Source organism: Macrosteles quadrilineatus, unplaced genomic scaffold (genome assembly GCF_028750875.1).
Source record: "Macrosteles quadrilineatus isolate MER2022 unplaced genomic scaffold, UCM_ALF_1.0 Scaffold_1__1_contigs__length_201487025, whole genome shotgun sequence".
Lineage (NCBI taxonomy): Eukaryota > Metazoa > Arthropoda > Insecta > Hemiptera > Cicadellidae > Macrosteles > Macrosteles quadrilineatus.
In genome coordinates, this window is record NW_026542594.1 from 56,772,480 (window position 1) to 56,790,853 (window position 18,374).

The following is an 18,374-nucleotide window of genomic DNA, read 5'->3' on the forward strand; positions in this document are numbered from 1 at the left end:
ATCTACAACGGAGTTTTTTCAATTTACGATCTCTTTTTAAAAATCAATTTTTGTTCAAATAAATTAGCCCTCTATGTACTATACTATACTATACTATGAACCTATAATCTTGAGGAGTATGTTTTATCTATACTATAATCCATGACTTTAGGATAGATTACGCTTCTTACTCTTTGTCTGAAATATAGGCTATAATAATTTTGCGCGGGAATGACGTAAAGGTTTGTCTATTGTGGTCTGTTGTTGTTAGTTGTTTTCTCAACTCCGTTGTCCGTTCCTTTATGTCGGCTGCTGCGGAGTGCAGTGCAGAGCTGAGCTATAGCTTTAAAGCTTTCGCTTTCGCTCTCGTTACTCGTTAGTCGTTCGTTACTCGTTTTCGTTATCGTTTTATAGCAACAGAAAGAATAAAACTTATAAGCTAACTTTCAGTTTTATTAGCGATTTTAGATTTTAATTGTTAATAATGTAAAGTGAACGATTCAATATTTTACTAACAGTGATTGAATTACTAATTATTATAAAATAATATTATTCCAGCATAGGGCCTGAAGATTTATTTAGGTTAGCACTAGCCATCACTTTTAAATGTTTAGATTAGACAATTACTTAATTTATTACTAAGGATTCAAAGGTATGTATATTGTGTTTATGTTTTTTGGACTGATTGAAATTCAAAATCATGACGAATTTATTTTGATGTAGGGCCTAGGTAAAATTATCCTGGATGTTTTAACTTTACAACCATAAAGGTTTAGTCTTTGGGAGAAACCTAGCCTCAAGATACGTTTCCATTCCTACAAATTTCCGTACGGTATTTGTGGGAATGGAAACAGCCTGGCACAAGTCGCCACATTAGTGCCTGGCACAAATTTGTGCCCGCCGACTGCGCGAAAACATGTGCCCAGTTGGAATGGAAACAGCCGGGCACATGTGCCTGCAACTGGTGCATGCCCAGGTCCTCTGAAATACCACATGCTCATAGATGACAGGTAATCATAAGCTCAAATTTCGTTGAGTGCGTTGGAGGATATTTTCGAAGCAACTTTGTTCGCGCAAATCTCTCATAGGCTAAATGAATCAAATGCGCCTTCCAATGGTATTTTAGCCTAAAAACTTATCCACCATCTAGGTTGTTTTTGTCTTTTTCTTCTAAGTTCATTGCATGCACCAGCCACAAATTAAAAAGCAGAGGCTGTTATGTCATCCATAGCGATTTTTAGATAATCAAAATCAGCTACCGAACCTCACCACATCACAATAAGAGAGCCTTACCTTGTCTGCCAGTTGTAGTCGCGGGACTTGTGCCCCATGTGCCTGGAATGGAAACGGTATGACAAACTACGTGCAACATGTGCCGCGACTTGTACCTGCGACTTTTGGTAATAAAAACGTAGCTTAAGTGGGGAATAAATAAGTTAGCCTAGTGTAATAAATTTAGTGCAGTAACTTATTTACAGCCTTCTGTTTATTACTGAATATTAATTTAATTGAAGTTTTGGAAATATATGTTAGGTTTGGCACAGTTAATTCGCCTACCTTAGGACGGTTCTAAATCTAAACTCTTATGATCCTCAAAATAAGTAGACTGTTGGAATTAACTTTAGGCCCCTCAACTGATGCTCCTTCAGGGTGTAGAATTATGAAAGCTGGTTCAGAAAATAACTAGGTAGGCTATGTGGTCTCATATATGCCAATTGATCAGAGCGAACAAAGATTTATGCAAATAATCTTAGGATATTTCTAAATGATTAAGAATCAGTTAATTAATAATACCTTCAATGATCAATGGCCTACAATACGGTACTTCATCATTGAGAATCTACCTAATTAAATTAAACCTGGCTGTTACAAGTAGCCTAATCTTCTTGCATCTCCCAATCTCCCCTTTCTTTATTGTCCATGTCATGGACAAGTAATGTTCTTGATTATGATTGTAAGTTAACTCTTCATTTAGAAAATGGCTCATCTTAAGATATTTATATTTATATAAACGAGAGGTCGTCCAGTGGTCGAAACTCGACCATAAATATGTAATGTAAACTTACTCACTTCTCTATTTTCACCCCACACTGTAAATAAAACATGTGATTGGAGTTTCTTCCATTTGTTTTGATTTTATGTTTATATTTCGTTGTTATTTCGTCACCAGCATGGCAACGCATAAGATCCATGTTAATTTTTTCAAATTTTTAAACTCATTTTTTGTGCTTATCTTTGAGCCTATTTAAATTTATAAAGGGATTCTGCACACCTACAGGAAAGTAGCTTTCTAACGGTATGCGTAGATTTACCCCACGATGCACACGAGCTGAGAAAAAAGGTTTTAAAGAAACATGCTTGCCTATTAATATATAGATAGATAGATTATTTATATTTGTGATACTTTCATATAACTCATACTGTGATCATGGCCTTAGTGCCGAAATACATATCTGTTTAAATAAAAATGAATTTCAGAGTACTCTGGTTTTTTATTTTTTTGCTTATTATATAAATCAATTCCGGTTAAAAATATAATTTTTATGAAAAATACTAATGAAATCTCTGAGTCTTGGTGATTAGCCTAATCATGATATAACAAATAAATACCCAGCTAGGCCTACTTAAATTTCAACCTTAACAAATTGGCTAAGCGGCAATATTCTTTGGCATTCTTTTGTGTCAAAAACAAATCTTATATAGCCATAACGGTGAATTATGATGAATGCCTGGTTCTTAAAAACGTCTTAAACTATTCAAAGGACGTAGAGTAATGCTACCTTATGGACCGATGCAGGATTAGTCAATCAGTCGTTGGATCCGTCCATGATATTGTATAGAAACATGATGAAGGCTTATCTCTTTTGGAAATGCAGCATACAATGGAAAGAGCATACATAAATACATTTCTACATGAAGAATATAAGGTTTGGGCTGTCATTTTTAAAAATAAACATGATAAACGTCGATGGAGTTCTGTTTTACAATGGAATGATTAACATTTGGAAATGCAGCGGCAGCCTATGCGTATTGGTTGAAATTAGTAATTATTGATTTCCCACATTTTACAGATGTATGGTACAGATTGTCCCTGTTGTAACTAAATTAAAAAAAATAGTGTAAATTGTGCTTGAAAACAACTTATGATTACACTTACCTACTCTCTCACAATTCTTTAAAGCCCCAAGGCATGATCCTGAACCAAGCAGTTGGATCGAAAGAATTTAGTGTTGGGTTGACGATGACGTGTGTTTCATCGAGCCATGCCTGAACGATAGATGGGTTGCTTTTTGACCTATTTTTTCCAAAAGAATGTTTGATGATCATTAACAAAAGCTTGATCTGGACACATAAAAATAAACAAGTCGATATTCAATGTTAAATATCACTTGGAGTTTTAAACGCATTTAGGTTCATTATATAAGGTCACTTTAGGCACTTCACTTTCAACGTTGGGAGCATAAAAAGTAGAAATATATGTATGAAAAGTCGTTTTAAAAATTAAAAACATGTAAAAAATCGCTAATTTTTACTATTTTTGGAAGTAGGGCGTTTTTTAAAGGTGTAGGAGTGCGCTTTTTGAAAAACGCTTAATAGTGTCTTGTAGAAAATTTCATGTCGAACCTACTATTTTCCTCAAATCGAATCTAGCTCAAATTACAGTTTTCGAGCTACAGCCGTTTAAAAAAAAACGTGTTTTTCCCAAAAATGGTCGTTTTTAATGGAATTTTTTGGGGGGGGGGGGGGTTGTAATTTGAAAATGTAACTTTTTGGGATTTTCCTGGTGGTTTAGGACCTAGACGGACCTTAACAAAAAATTTCAGCTCCTTAGCTATTCTAGAAGTGCCTAATCTTTCGGCTGTATATAATATGGACTCGCCTTTGGCTCGCTGGGGGCTCCGCCCCCAGGCCCCCTAGCTGTTAGTCGTCATTAGTAGATTAGAGTTGTAACAAAGCAGGCAGTGAAACAGTCAATATTACGTCATATAAAAACAATTTCACGAATATATTAGAGGAGATTGGCAAGTTTATTTCAAGCCCCACCTTAAAGAACCCCTTATAAAATTGTTTTTTTAAAGTTGCGTTTAGAGAGTATGTTAGTAAAGTATTTTTACAACTAACTGGGTTTTTGGTCAAAGTTAAAATAAATTGGGTTTGTAATAGCGAAAATCGATGTTGAAGTAATAACCATTTCACGAATATATTAGAGTAAATTGATAAGTTGATAATAGTGAAGTATTATACTGAAGTAAATAGAGGTCCCCCTTTTTAAGTAGAATACAAAGCATTAATAATATTTGAAAAATTAATTTACTTAGGTTGGGAAAAGAAGCAAAACCCGTAAAAAGCTTGGGAGAAATTTACCAACTTTTGAAAGTAGGGCGTTTTTTTTAAGGCGAAGGAGTGCGATTTCCGAAAAACGCATGATATTGTCTTGTAGGATATTTAATTCCGAACCGACGATTTTTCCTCTAATCGTTTCTAGCTCTTACCGTTTTCGAGCTATAGCCGTTAAAAAAAACATGTTTTGTCGTTTTCAGAGGTCCGCCATTTTGTATTTTGGGGGGGGGGGTTAAATTTGAAAATTGGACTTTTGCAAATTTCATGATTAATTTACATCCCATACTACAATACTCCGAAATTTCAAGTCTCTAGCACGTTTCTAAATCGTTCAATTGAGCATACTAAAGTCGGCAACTTTCAATGTTATTTCCCTTAAGATTAACATGGTGGGGAATTCTAAATTTCGGGGAGGGGGGGTTTAGATAAAAAAATTCAACTTTTTAGTATTTTCCCGGGGGTTTGGGACCAAGACCTACAAGAGTGCCAAATTTCAGATTTCAAGATTATTCCAGAAGTGCTCAAACATTTGTTTCCCCAGTGAGTCAGATACACATCGGGCTGTATAGTTGCCTTGTGCTCGCTGGGGGCCCCCTTTTAATAGTGGCCGTGATGATAAATTTTCACGGGGGACAGGATGTTGTCCGGGAATTGTTTTTGCGTAAAAGACGTAGTGATAACTTGGCAGTTGCGAAGTATTCCATAGAGGGGTGGTTTAATGCAAATCAAGGCAGTCTTGATATGTTAGAGTCTCGATGTGGGGCCGGTGCTTTGATAAATTAAATTTGCTAAGTCACCATCTCTAAAACTTTCTTCAGCTCAGAAGCATAGATACAAAGTTACAGTCTTAGGAGTGAGAGTGAGGTTAAAGAATATTTGAATTAATCTTAGTCCCCCATCGTGGGCGAGGGGGGGGGGGTTGAAATCATCGGCATGAAGAATCCGGGGGCCGACCACGCCGTTGCGTTCAGAACATAAAAAATTAAAAGTGCATGTAGAGGTAACTTTGTTATTATCGCCAACTTTCCCGATTCAGCCAGGGGGGGGGGGTTTGAAATATTAGGGACTAACGTTAAGGTTAAGTATGGTTGGTTAAAATCCCCAATCTTGCTAAAAAGTAACTTTAGACATATGTTAAGAGAACTATAAAGTCAAAAATGCCCAAATGGTTTTTGTAACCTTTTCCGGGGCAGCCGAAACCTGCAAGAACAGGAAAAATACGGTAAAATTGCAAGATCAAGCCTGAATTTGGGGGTGAAAGGGTATTGCCACTAGTACCGTTTCTGCAAGAGGGGAGGGGGTTAGCATAAACAGCGACTTTCAACTTGGTTGTCATTAAAAAAAAAAAACGTTTTACAAAATTAAACCTACATAAATTAAAAATATTTAGAACGTCTAGAAACGGTTTGACATGTAATTTAAGGCATTAAAGGGGTGATTTCTTAGTTTTAGGGGTGATGTAACACATGAGGGGCCTCTTTTTCACTTTTTAAAAATCATTTACGACCATCGCCGACTTACGTTATGGTTTTCAAGACTTTAATATGCTTTATAACATATTTTATTCTCCACTCAATTATTATCCATAAGATATTTTTATTCAAGATATTTTTTATTTAAAATATTTTTTATTTAAGATATTTTTGGGGGATATTTTTAACCCATGGAAGGGAGTTGAATCAGGAAAATGGACATTTTTAAAATTATCAAAATGGGGGGTTTCGGAGGGGTTGGAGTGCAGATGGATAAAACGTGTAATAGAAGAAAATGTACACTATTAAAAGTTGTATAAGAAACATTACTTCAATTCCATATAATTTTACGTTTGTGTACTTTTAAATTGACGGCAATCATAAAAACCGGGATATTTGGCTTTTACTAAAAATCATCCCCCCCCCCCCCCCGATTTCAGGCCTACGTATGGTAGGTAAAAATCCCCAATTAGGCGAATATGTAACTTTGGACATATGTTAAGAGAACTATAAAGTCCAACCTTCCCAAATGGGTTTGTAACCTACTCCGGGGCAGCCAAAACCACCAAAAACAGTGAAAATAAGCCAAAATCGCAAGTTCAAGCCTGAATTTGAAGGGGTTGGGGTGAAGATAGGTGAAAGGCATAATGGAACAAAATATACACTGTACAAATTACTATACGAAACGTTACTAGGATTTTATGTAATTTTACTGTGTAATTTTAAATAAAAAAAATCTCAAAAATCTTGATTTTTTTTTTTTTTTTTAAATCTCCCCAATTTTTGGGTTAAGCACGGTGGATAAAAATCCCCAATTTGGCTAAGATGTAACTTTTGACATATTTTAAGAGAACTATAAAGTCCAACCTGCCCAAATTGGTTTTTAACCTACTTAGGGGTAGCCAAAACCACCAAAAACTGGGAAAATAAGGCAAAATTGCAAGTTCAAGCCTGAATTTGAAGGGGTTGGGGTGAAGATTGGTGAAAGGCGTAACGGAACAAAATATACACTATAAAAATTAGTACACGAAACGTTACTAGGATTTTATGTAATGTTACGTTTGTGTAATTTTAAATCAAAAGTAATCTCAAAAATCTTGATTTTTTTACTACAATCATCCCCCCAATTTTAGGGTTAAGCACGGTGGATAAAAATCCCCAATCAGGCTAAGAAGTAACTTTGGACATATGTTAAGAGAACTATAAGGTCAAACCTGCCCAAATGGGGTTTTAACCTACTCAGGGGCAGCCAAAACCATCAAAAAGCTTGAAAATTTAGGCAAAATTGTAAGTTCAAGTCTGAATTTGGGGGTGAAGGGGTAAAAAATGTTAAATTACAAAGTTGTAGATCGTGAAAAAGTAGTGACTGGAAGTGCTCTCCGTTTTTCGATCGGACCTACGGTTAAGCCGCAACAGACGTTCGAACAACGAAATTTTAAGAAGAAATCGTAAAATCCAAAAAGCCGATTGCTACCTAAGGGTGAAGGGGTGGAAATAGGAAAAAATGATAAATTATAAAGTTGCCACTCGTTCAAAATGAAGATCAAAGTAGTCCCTCCGTTTTTCGATCAGACCGCAGGGAAAGCCACCACGCACGTTTTAAAAACACCCCTACATCAAAATTCATTTTGAATGCGCCATTTTTAATTTTTTTTGGGGGGGTTGAAAAGGGAAAATGTTACTTTTCGGAACGTTCCCGGTGGTTTAGGGCGGACACCCGTTATCGTACCAAATTTCAACTTCCCAGCCCATCCAGAAGTGCCCCAGGTAACTTTCAATTATATTACTCATAAGAATAACATGGGGGAGGAATTCTTTTAGGGAGGGTTGAATTAAAAAAATTGGACTTTTCGGGATTTTCCCGGGGGTTTGGGCCCAAGACCCACATGCGTACCAAATCTCAACTCCCTAGCACATCTAGAAGTTCCCAAACATTAGTATACCTGATCAGTGAGTCAGTGAGTTACACATCGGGCTGTATATTTCCCTAATGTATATTTAATTAGATTTAAAATTCACATGTTATTCTTACGGAGAATAAATAAACTGTTGTAGTTTGCTTTTTCATGGATATATTTTGATCAATGTTGGCAATTTTGTTTATTTCATACTAAGCTATCACCATTTCAATAAAAAAACGCACCTCAATACCTCCCCTGTAGCAGCAAACCTAGGTACTCATTGAAATTAATGTTATTTAAATAGGAAATAAAGCTGAAAATTTTCAGGGAATATTTGAGTAGAAATTCAGCCAGGTAAATGGAAATTCGCTTAGTCTGCAGGTTTGCTGGCGGCTAGGATATCCATGTTATTCTTATCAAAAACAAGTAGGTATACTGTTGTAGTTTGCTTGTTTATGGATATATTTTCATCAAACTTGGCAAATTTATTTATTTTATACTAGGCCTAAGCTATTAATATTACCTATCCAAAAAACACATCTTATACCCTCCCTGTAGCCAGCAAACCTAGGTACTCGTTAAACATAATGTTATTGTAATGGATTTAATTGAAAATCAAAACAGGCAAATGGAAATTTTGCAGGTTTGCTGCAGCGGGGCTATTTATTTAATACTGTTGTGTGTTCGCTTTGCATAACTTTAATAATACTGTATTTATAGTGTTGAAGACGATTTAAGTTTTTCAAGACCTTATTTAAAAACATGTTTGCATGAAAATACCAATTGATCAAAATTATTTGCAATGTATTGTTAAAACTTATATTTTACAAATATTTCACTTCCTAATGTAATACCGTACCCCCGAACCTCAAAATATAAGAGACCTCTGTGTTATTCGAGATTCTCGGTAACCGAGGTAGTCTCAGTCCCAAAAAACCTCGGTAGTCTCAGTCCCAAAAACCTCGGTTAATCTAGATTGTACTGTATATTGCAATTTAATCATGTGGTTGGAGTAGGTTTAGTTTATTTATTTTTTGTTTACATTAATTACTCTGTTAATGAAAACATCGTATGACATAATTTATTGAAGGTAAGCAGTCAATGATTGATGTGATTGAAAGTAACGATGGTTCTTTATTGTTTGTAAATACAATGGAGATGGAGTCAGATATAAAATGTTCACCGTAACTAGTAATAAAATTGGTTTAGTTTGTAAAGAACAGGTCTAGTACCATCCATAGTTGTAGCCTGTGCACTTCGAACATAACATGATTTAAAGTAAGTGTTGCATGAAAAAATTGGCCAGTTGCGAAATGGGTATGTGATATGGTTTTTTATGTAAAAAAAAAACTCATAACCAACTAAAATGCACAGTCAGGAATAACATGTATGAAATAAATATTGGATAAAAGCCAAGCGAGACAGAGGTTAACTGACTGTGGTTGTCTTTGAATGCATGCTCTGAAAGATGCTATCACAGTAATGGAGCTAGTCATGTAACCAATAAACTGGAGGTAAAATTCACCCTCAAAACTCTTTAAGATTTTTTTTTACAATTACAGGATCATCAACATTTTTAACGATATCATGGAGAATACTTTATGAAACAGTAGTTCAAAGCTTGGTACCCCCTTAATAGTTGAACAAATACTGCTTCATAAATTAGAGGAAAAAAATAGAATCACAAGCTGCCTGTTTCCAAGCTCAGCATATCAAAAAGCTGACTCCATGGCATGATAAATGCACTTACATGAATGTAAACTACATGATTAAGCTAATGTAACACAAAAGTTTTTCCTCCAACAATTATTGTTAAGTTTGTCACATTTTACAATTTTAATTTTTATTGCGTTACTTTCTGAACATCTCTCATAAAAAATTTACACATATTTTTTCATTATTGATTAAAAGATTCTGGTTGGTTACAGATACGACCTACCAGAAATCCGTTGCAAGTTGAAATCCTTTTTCATTTTTTAAGAAGATGGTTCTTCAAAATAGTGGTCGTTACAAATCTGACAAAGGAGAAGTTTCTACATATCATACAAACAGGTAAAGATAATAATTAAAACTCTATTAACTTGTGTTTTTAAAATGATTAACCCTATTTTATCAGATTTTAACTTCTAAATCACATTTAAATCCAAGGGCTGTCCAGAAAGTAGAGAACGTTTCCCATTGGCACCGCTTGGGGCTGTGCTATAGCTGCCATCTTAGTATTAGAGCGTTCCTACCACAGTATGAATCCAGCTACGGGAGTGTGTGCATCTTATCTCCCGTTCTCTGTCTGAGTGTTAAAATGTGTGCTGTCATTGCAATGTCCCGCCATTTGTGAGGTGGGCTCTGTGATCAGATTTTTGTTTGTAAAAATTGACACGCCAATTGAAGATTATTGCCAGGTTAGCGTTATTTACAGCAGAGGGGTAATGAGTGAAGGCAGAGTGAGAAATTGAGCATTGGCTCTAAAAATGTCTTAAAGAAATAACAACTTTTACAGATTTTGTCATTGACTTTCCCACCAGTTCAACATCCACTCTGCGGACCTGGTCGGGAACATTAGTTCAGATGTTTTTAAAGAATTTATAGAAAATAGACCATTATGTGATTGATACAACAAAAAATCCTGTTAATATTTCTGGTCCAAAGAATGATATTATAATAAACTAGTGGCTTGTAGGGACATAAGTCCATAAAAAGGGCAATAATGTAAAACAAATTATTCTAATATTCAAACAGACTCAGAAATATATTATCTATGTGTCAGAATAGATATCTCTATTCTCTGTACACCATATCTTTTGTGTAAAAAACAGTTTGTTGTTTGTCTTTACCTTTGTTGATGATTTTTTTTTCTTCAATAAACCATTTGAATCACTACATAGGTTTAACTCTGCTAATGGCAGCAAACATATAATTGTTTGTGAATAAATACTAGTTTATTAAGGTACAGGTAGTTACAGCTAAGTTGGCACTTGGGCCTGGCGCGCCACGGCGTGGTAGTGTAGGCGGGGGGTGGGTGGAAGCTCAGCAAAGATCTTTCTACAAACATTCCACTACTGACTCTCGGGGTTGGTGCCTCCAAACAATGACTAACATCATACTAAACTAATAGAATAGGAGATGACTAATACGGTGTGGTATTGTTATGAAAACCCAGGAGAATACCTAAACACTCTGCTTTATTAGTAAGTCGTTAGCTTTGCTAGCATCATAGTGTGAATATGTGTCTTTTTTAGTGTAAAGAATTTTGTTTGTAATAAAAAATGGGCAAGCTTAAATTTATTATAAAAGGTATAAAATTACCTGTATACTGCCAGAGTGATCCTGTTAGTCCTTACGGATTACGCGTTTCGAGGAGCTTAAGTCCTCATCATCAGATCTTGTACAAGAAACACATCTATCACTTCGATGATGAGGACTTAAGCTTCTCGAAACGCGTAATCCCAATCCGTAAGGACTAACAGGATCACTCTGGCAGTACTCAGGTAATTTTATACTCCAGCTGTTGTCAGAAATTAAAAGTGAGAAGAAGGACATATGTTAATTGTAAACACAGTCAATAAGTTTGCTAATTTAACGGTTAGTTTGCTACAAACATTTACTTACTTGGTTGAAATGAAATAGTTACTATTTGAATTTGGGTTGGCGTAAATATTACAATGGAAAAAACGAGAGAGCCTGGATAAATGGTTATACTAAAAATAAAACTGAATTAACACTGTGCTGCATTTCTTAGTAATCATTGAAAGAGCCGATTTGCAAACTATGGAAACATAACAAAGTCATAAAACACCACCAAGGAGAAGAAATAGAAATAATGTGTGTGTTTTTTTTTATATATTGTTATTATGGACAACCTAATGCGGCTATGAGTAAGGCTATATGTAGAAAACACTAAAAAAGTCTGCTTTTGAAAAATGATAAGATATTTTTACAAAAAATGTTGATTATATCGATCTGTTATGTACATCTTGAGTATTCCATAATCTTTGAGTCGAATCTTTTAAAGTCATCAAAAATTATTACTGTTATTTGTTTTAAAATAACGCCTGTAATACTTAGAAATTGCTCGATTTCGAGCAACAGGGACACTAGTAATATTAAAAGATTTGATTTCAATACATGAAGTTTCAAAAATCATATCCTCATTATAAACACAAAGATCTGGTCTATCTACATATTCTCTGTCACTTTTTACCAATATACAAGTACAGTAGAGTCCCGCAAACTCGGCACTCGATAACCCGGCAGTCTGGATAACTCAGCCATCACCTGGCTCAAAAAATTAGTCATTCACACAAGTCAGCTCTGGTATAATCATTTGTAACTCGTACTAAGGATTTGTTGTACTATATCCGATGACTTAATACTGACTTGTATTATAAATCTAATTAAAAAAGGCAGTTAAAAAGCTTAAAATTTGTATCGTTCTTATTTTTAACTCTAGTTCCTGATAACCCGGCATTTCACAAACTCGGCACCCTTCCAGTCCACATTACGCCGAGTTTGCGGGACTCTACTGTACCTCCATGTGTTAATGAACTCCTACAATGAAATGCTGCTAAAGTATAATTAGAAATAGAATTAAATAGACTTATTGTATCCCCAGAAAGCCAATGTTCACAAAAAAAAGCAATTAAAACATTTGAATTTCTTAATAAAATATTCAATTCATCAATTTTTGTGGCTAAGCCCCCCTGAACATTACAATGAATTAGCCACCTATGTTTTGGTTTTGACATTACCTCTTTACACAATGGGCAATTATTAAGGTAATTAGAATTATTCTGAGCATTTTGAAGATGCGAGCAACTCATTAGTTTAATGGTGGGAACTGGATCATGCTCTCTAAAAAAATGTTGGTACCTATGCTAGTTTTTTGTTTTTTTTAACTCATCCCCACAATTTTCCTTATCTATACTACAGTATTGGTGGACATAAAACTAAAATCACCAGACTGGACATGACTACTGCTATCACTGACTCTAATTATTTCATCACTGAGCACAATACTTTCACACCCATTGACTTTTAAACCCCCCACACCACTAGACACTGTTGGTGACTGCCGTGTTGAAGTTGACGGTACTGGTGACTGCCGGGGTGACAGCACAGGTGACTGTCGTAGTGAAGGTGCCAGTGACTGCTGTGGTAATGGCGCTGGAGACTTCTGGGGTGGCGGAACTAGTGATAAAACTGTAGTAGTGAAGGTTGTAGCTGAGTCGGTGAAGATAAGATGCAGGCCTCTTTCAGATGTGAAACTGAAGTAGTTGATGTTATTTTAGGTGGTACAGTATTAGATTTCTGTGAGGTGTTTTCAACATGGATGATGGAGCTCTCTTCTAAAAACTGATTAAATATGTTCTGCTTCAAATATTTCAAAAATGATGAATGAGATAAACCGTTATAGAGCCTGTTATTAGATAGTTCTGCACATGTCACAATTATTATAGAGGTGCCAGTACTTTGCTTGAATTTCAACAAATTTGATACAAAATGTGGTACTGGAACACGATCTCTCACACAACCTAACGGGGAACAGATGAGAGTCTTTAAGTTATGAGCTTTAAAATCATTAGTCAGTTGTAAAAAGGCACTGTCATAGTCCCTAAGGTACTCTGAGTAGTTGGTAGCATTCATGAAATATTTAGGTTTAGTCACCAGACTGTAGACTGTAGCTCCGTACCTGGATTTTTGGTAAGTTAAATTGCTGCCACATTATCTAAGTTATTAGGTTTCCCAAATTTTTCCTTGAATGTAACAGCAACAACTCGGCTCATGTGTTTGGTGCTATTTTCAAAATCATTAGAAATACAATGAGCGAACCCCACTTCCAAGTTATTGCAGTATTGATCCAAAATATCCTTCATATCACTATTAATTAATTTTAAGTTGGTTTGTTCTTCCAAAAGAGTGTGTTTGATGTCAAGTTGTAACGACATAGCAAAATCGGCTATCCTTCTACCAAGAACCTGTTTCCCCCATCTATTCAGGTGCTGACCTTGTCTGCTAAAGAACTTTCTTGTAAAGTCACTTACACTGACAATGTTTAGGTTCTTTAACTGCCTTAGCTCACAGTTGACTTTGTAAATTGCTTTGTTGATGGGACTGTCCCAAGGCAAGTCGTGGCGGTGAAGCTGGGTTAAATAAACAACATTTGTATTATTGTTAGCCAAAGCAAAGTTTCTTAATGGCTCAAGTATGTCTTTAGACGGATTTTGATTTTCATCACATATGTTGTTGGCACCAGCAGTAATAACAACAGTGTCATTTTTTGTCCAATTTTTTATCTCATCGCCTGCTTTTTTCAGAATATGATTAACAGTACCACCAGAACTAGCCCAAACAAAAGTTTCAATATGCTTTGGCAACAACGCTTCCACCAAATTACCAAGGTCCTTCCCATGGCTGTCAGCATAGACATGAACTTTGTTTGTTTTTGTTTTCTTATCCGTATTATACAACAACTTGTGATTTCTATTAATCCATGTTTTCTATGTTTTCGCTTTAATTTGGCTGTCTGATTCACAACAATTTTTGCATTGTTTATTCACCTTCCTTTTCTCAAATATCGGTGACTTGGCTACATCTTCGGAAAACATTATTTGGGATATCCTCAAGGTTGATCAAAGGTGAAAACCGGTTGTTTAAACTTAAATAGGAGCTGTTTTGACATTGAGCAAGTTGAGCGACCTTAGATCTTGAGACTGTATACTGTGGTGTAACTAGGCTAAAAGAATGTGATTGAGAGACTGATGGTTGATTTGAAGGCGAGGGGGTTTCCAAGACCACTGTATCTGGAATAGTTAAAGTAGGGGAGGGAATATGGTACATCATGGCAGTGACGGTTTCAGAGCTGAGTGTTGTGTAGTTGTTATTGTGCAGAAGCAGGGCTAGCTGGGCTCGCTTTGTTAGCACATCACTTTCAGTGATATCTGGCCAGATGGTGCTTGGGTTATTTTTAAGTTTGCTTATTCTTCACTCTGTAATACACTGAATAAGTATATCAGTAAAAATTAACACGTACACCCCACAGTCTACATGATTAGTTTGTTGAGACACCTGCACCTTCACTATAGAAGTGGATTCTCCCAACCCCAAATGTTTGGACAGCTTTTTTGCAGTTCGTTGGCCATGGACCAGATTATAACTTCCTTTAGAGTCAAAATAGTACATGCTATTGTTTGGCTTGTCAAACAATAGTAGACTCCAGTGGGATCCCCCTACCTTTTCTTCTGCTGGAGCATTGTTGATTGGAAATAAAATGTGCAATTTCTTTTCCATTTGTAATGGTTTGACAAAAAAATCAGTATCTTCTGAGCTCTTAATCACCTGGGTTAATACTGAGTTGACCAATAAAATATCATCTTTAAGTACTTTGGCAGTTAGCATGTCATAATATAGTAGAACTGAGTCGTCTGTAAGCCATTTAGATTCCATGACAGACAAACAGATTGACAGACGATCTGATGTACCGGTTTCTGCATTTACAGTTTCTTTATTTCTCCTGGTAGGTGAGGGTGGATCTGTGGGTTGGGCATGTCTAGACTTTGAGGTAACTTTGAGGTCAAGTAAAACTTCTGTTTTTTTTTTTTATTTGTTAAGTGTAGGTGATGTGATATTTGTCTTGATATGTGCTTTATTGGTTGGATTATTCTGTTTGACAATCTTTGGTGTTAAGTTAGTAACAGGTGAGCTACCTATTCCTTTAGTTGTTGCTTTAGGTGTCAGTTTGTTACTTGCTGCTGGGTAGTCAAGCTGTGAGGCCTTTTCAAGGGCTTTCTTTAGTAAAGCATTTTTAGATTTAGTATTGCCATACTTTGACACATTTTCTGAGTATTTGAAAATGAATGAAGAAGTACAGTTGCTATAATCATAAGACCCAAAGAAAAAAACATTATAAACAACTTTTTTATTTTTCTCTTCAATTTTTTCAACAACTCCAGGCCAAGCTGGGTAGCCCCTAAGTGTGACAAATACTTTCACCAGGCCTAAAAATATGTTTATCTATTTGGTCATCCATTTAAATTTATAAGATGAATCAATAAAATCAAGATAAAAAATGCTCTTTTTATACTGTTACAAAAGTATAAAACTTAAAGTTATAGACTTGTTATAAATAGTTGTTAGTAAAATGTAGCATTCATTGTAAAAATATGTTTACTTTACAGGCCTATTAAAAATGTCCATAAAGTCATAAGAAATAAATCCTCAGTTTTTTTTTTAACATTTACCCATGTTTACAAACAAACATTTGCCGGTGACAGTTCAAATAGTCTATTGAGTACAAAATATCTTTTATCTTGTGATGTGTGTTGGAGATATAAGCAGGGCAGCTTCCAAACACAATATAAGCAGTGTAGGAAGTTCAGAGTCCAGCTAACCCTTCTTATCAGCTATGATAAGCGATATACCCTTACCACAACCAAATTATTTGCAGGTTTTAAAATACTATTTTAACGAATTACTCTTAAACTCCGTCATACTATGAAAAACCAAAGGATGTTTCCAATTCACCGTATTTCACTACACAAAAATTTTAACTTGAAAACTTTGTACAACCACTTAAAAACTTGATAAAATCAGGAGCACACATTCAGCTGACTTTCTGTCTGTGGGCCACCCCCACTCGACATATCAGTGACAGCTAGAAAAAGGAATCTTTATCAAAACAGCTGTTCGTAATTTCATATATGACGTGTTCTCTTAACAGATTATTAGTATTTCATAAATGACGTATGTAGTAAACATGGAGAAAAAAACTTGAAAAATCGCACAAAATTGTGTTTTTGATCGTCCGTTATTTTATTTCCATAATAGTGAGGCCATATTTTAATGGCTATAAGATTCAATAAGATTTATTGCAGCCATTAAACATAACATTTTGTAATAGGCATTGTTACAATAGTACTTAAAAATAGATCATACATCAATTATAAATTTCAATACATACAATATCCTATTTAGAATCTAAACATGATATGTCACTATTTAAAAATTCTTCCTGCGTGTATAATGCTTTTGATTTTAAAAACTCAGTAATTTTTCTTTTAAATTGGTTTAGAGGTAGTTCACGAAAACAAGTGGGTAGCTTGTTGAAGAAAATATGTTGGATGTAAAAATGGCTATTTAAAGTTTTTGAAAGTCTGAATTGAGGTGTGACTAGGTTTTTTTTGTGCCTCGTGTTGTATGGATGAGAATAGCTTGAAAATTTTTAGGGGTTGTTTTTTATATGAATTAAATTACAAAGAATGTACATAGATGGCAGTGTACATAGATGTTCCCGTGGGCACACACCCAACTGTGTTCCAGGCCGAAATAACTGCGATAATGTATTGTTCTAGGGAGAACCTGATTCTGGGCTTCAGGGACATGAACATTTCCATTTTCACAGATAGCCAGGCTGCGCTTAAAGCGCTAAACTCCTGCGAGTTCAAGTCTAAGGTGCTCTGGGACTGCCTCACTGCAGTATGCGACCTGGGCAGGTGCAACACGGTAACACTCTGTTGGGTTCCTGGGCTCTCAGGGATAGAAGGGAACGAGGTGGCTGACAAGCTAGCAAATGTTGCGTCAGCCTCAGACTTTGTGGGACCACAGCCTTTCTGTGGAATTTCTCATGGGTATGCATGTCACTCAGTCATGTTATGGGCTGTGGAGGAACACAGGAAAAGATGGCTTAGGCTTCAACACCATAGGGTAAGTAAGCTCACTCTCTTCTCCCCTTCCCAGACGGTCGCCTCCAATGCTCTACCATTAGACAGGAGGCAACAGATAGATCACAGGAATGGTCACTGGCTATGGCTTCCTGAAACTGCACCTTGAGTGCCACAATGGAGACACTGCATGTAGGAAATGTGGGCAGTCCGAGGAGACTGCTGACCATCTACTCTATGACTGTACAGCTCTGAATGAGGTAAGGAATAGCAATGACAAGGGGCAGACACCTTCCTCAGGAGGAGCTCATAGATAGGATGCTGAAGTTCACTAAGCAACTCAGGTTTGACGGACTCTGAGGCACCAGGCGTGGAGAACAAAAAGCCCATCAGTGGCTGACGTGCAACATGACAAGGTCCGTTCCGACAGAATTAATCAATCAATCAACCAGAGCACATCTCACAACTGGTGGGATTGACAATAACAGCTCTTATTTTAACACTCCACTGCAGACAAAGGGAGATATGATGCACACACTCCCTTAGCTAGATCTGTACTGAGTGTAGGAACACTCTGATACAGATATTTCCTGTACTTGGTAGTTTGCAAATTTGGATACAAATTTTTATTTCATAATAAGCTAATCTATTAACTTTTTCAGAGAAGATTCGTCTGAAGTTCGCATAAAACAATCTTTGGAGAATGACTCCATTGACACAAAATATGGTTTTGATCGTGTTAAGGATTTCCAAGAAAGAACAGGGTTTCTTATCAACATGCATAGTGTAAGTTGAAAGAATTGCTTCTTACATTGCTTTCTTACATTGCTTTTTGGGAGCTCAAGATTTATTAGTTTGTACCATGTTTGGTTCTTAGTTGTGCATGAAATGCTTGTTTATCTAAACAGTAATTTAATATTTGCTTCACTAAATCCATTAAATGATGATGGATGCTATGATGTGCGTTCAATTTGTAATAGCTATTTACCTTACAAGAGTAGTAAGAGTGTTTTTACATCACGCAGGTG

At 35.9% G+C, this 18,374-nt stretch overlaps 1 protein-coding gene across 1 annotated transcript in view; it reads left to right on the forward strand.

Annotated features, from left to right (window-relative positions):
• The first annotated feature begins 328 nt into the window (after nucleotides 1-328).
• LOC128983180 (DNA polymerase epsilon catalytic subunit 1) overlaps nucleotides 329-18,374 on the forward strand; it is a 249,705-nt gene continuing 231,659 nt past the window's right edge. The window contains exons 1-3 of the mRNA XM_054402367.1: nucleotides 329-631; nucleotides 9,622-9,745; nucleotides 18,009-18,132. Of these exons, the coding sequence (XP_054258342.1) occupies nucleotides 9,678-9,745; nucleotides 18,009-18,132 (192 nt within the window). The 5' untranslated portion in view covers nucleotides 329-631; nucleotides 9,622-9,677. The remainder of the gene's footprint in view (nucleotides 632-9,621; nucleotides 9,746-18,008; nucleotides 18,133-18,374) is intronic.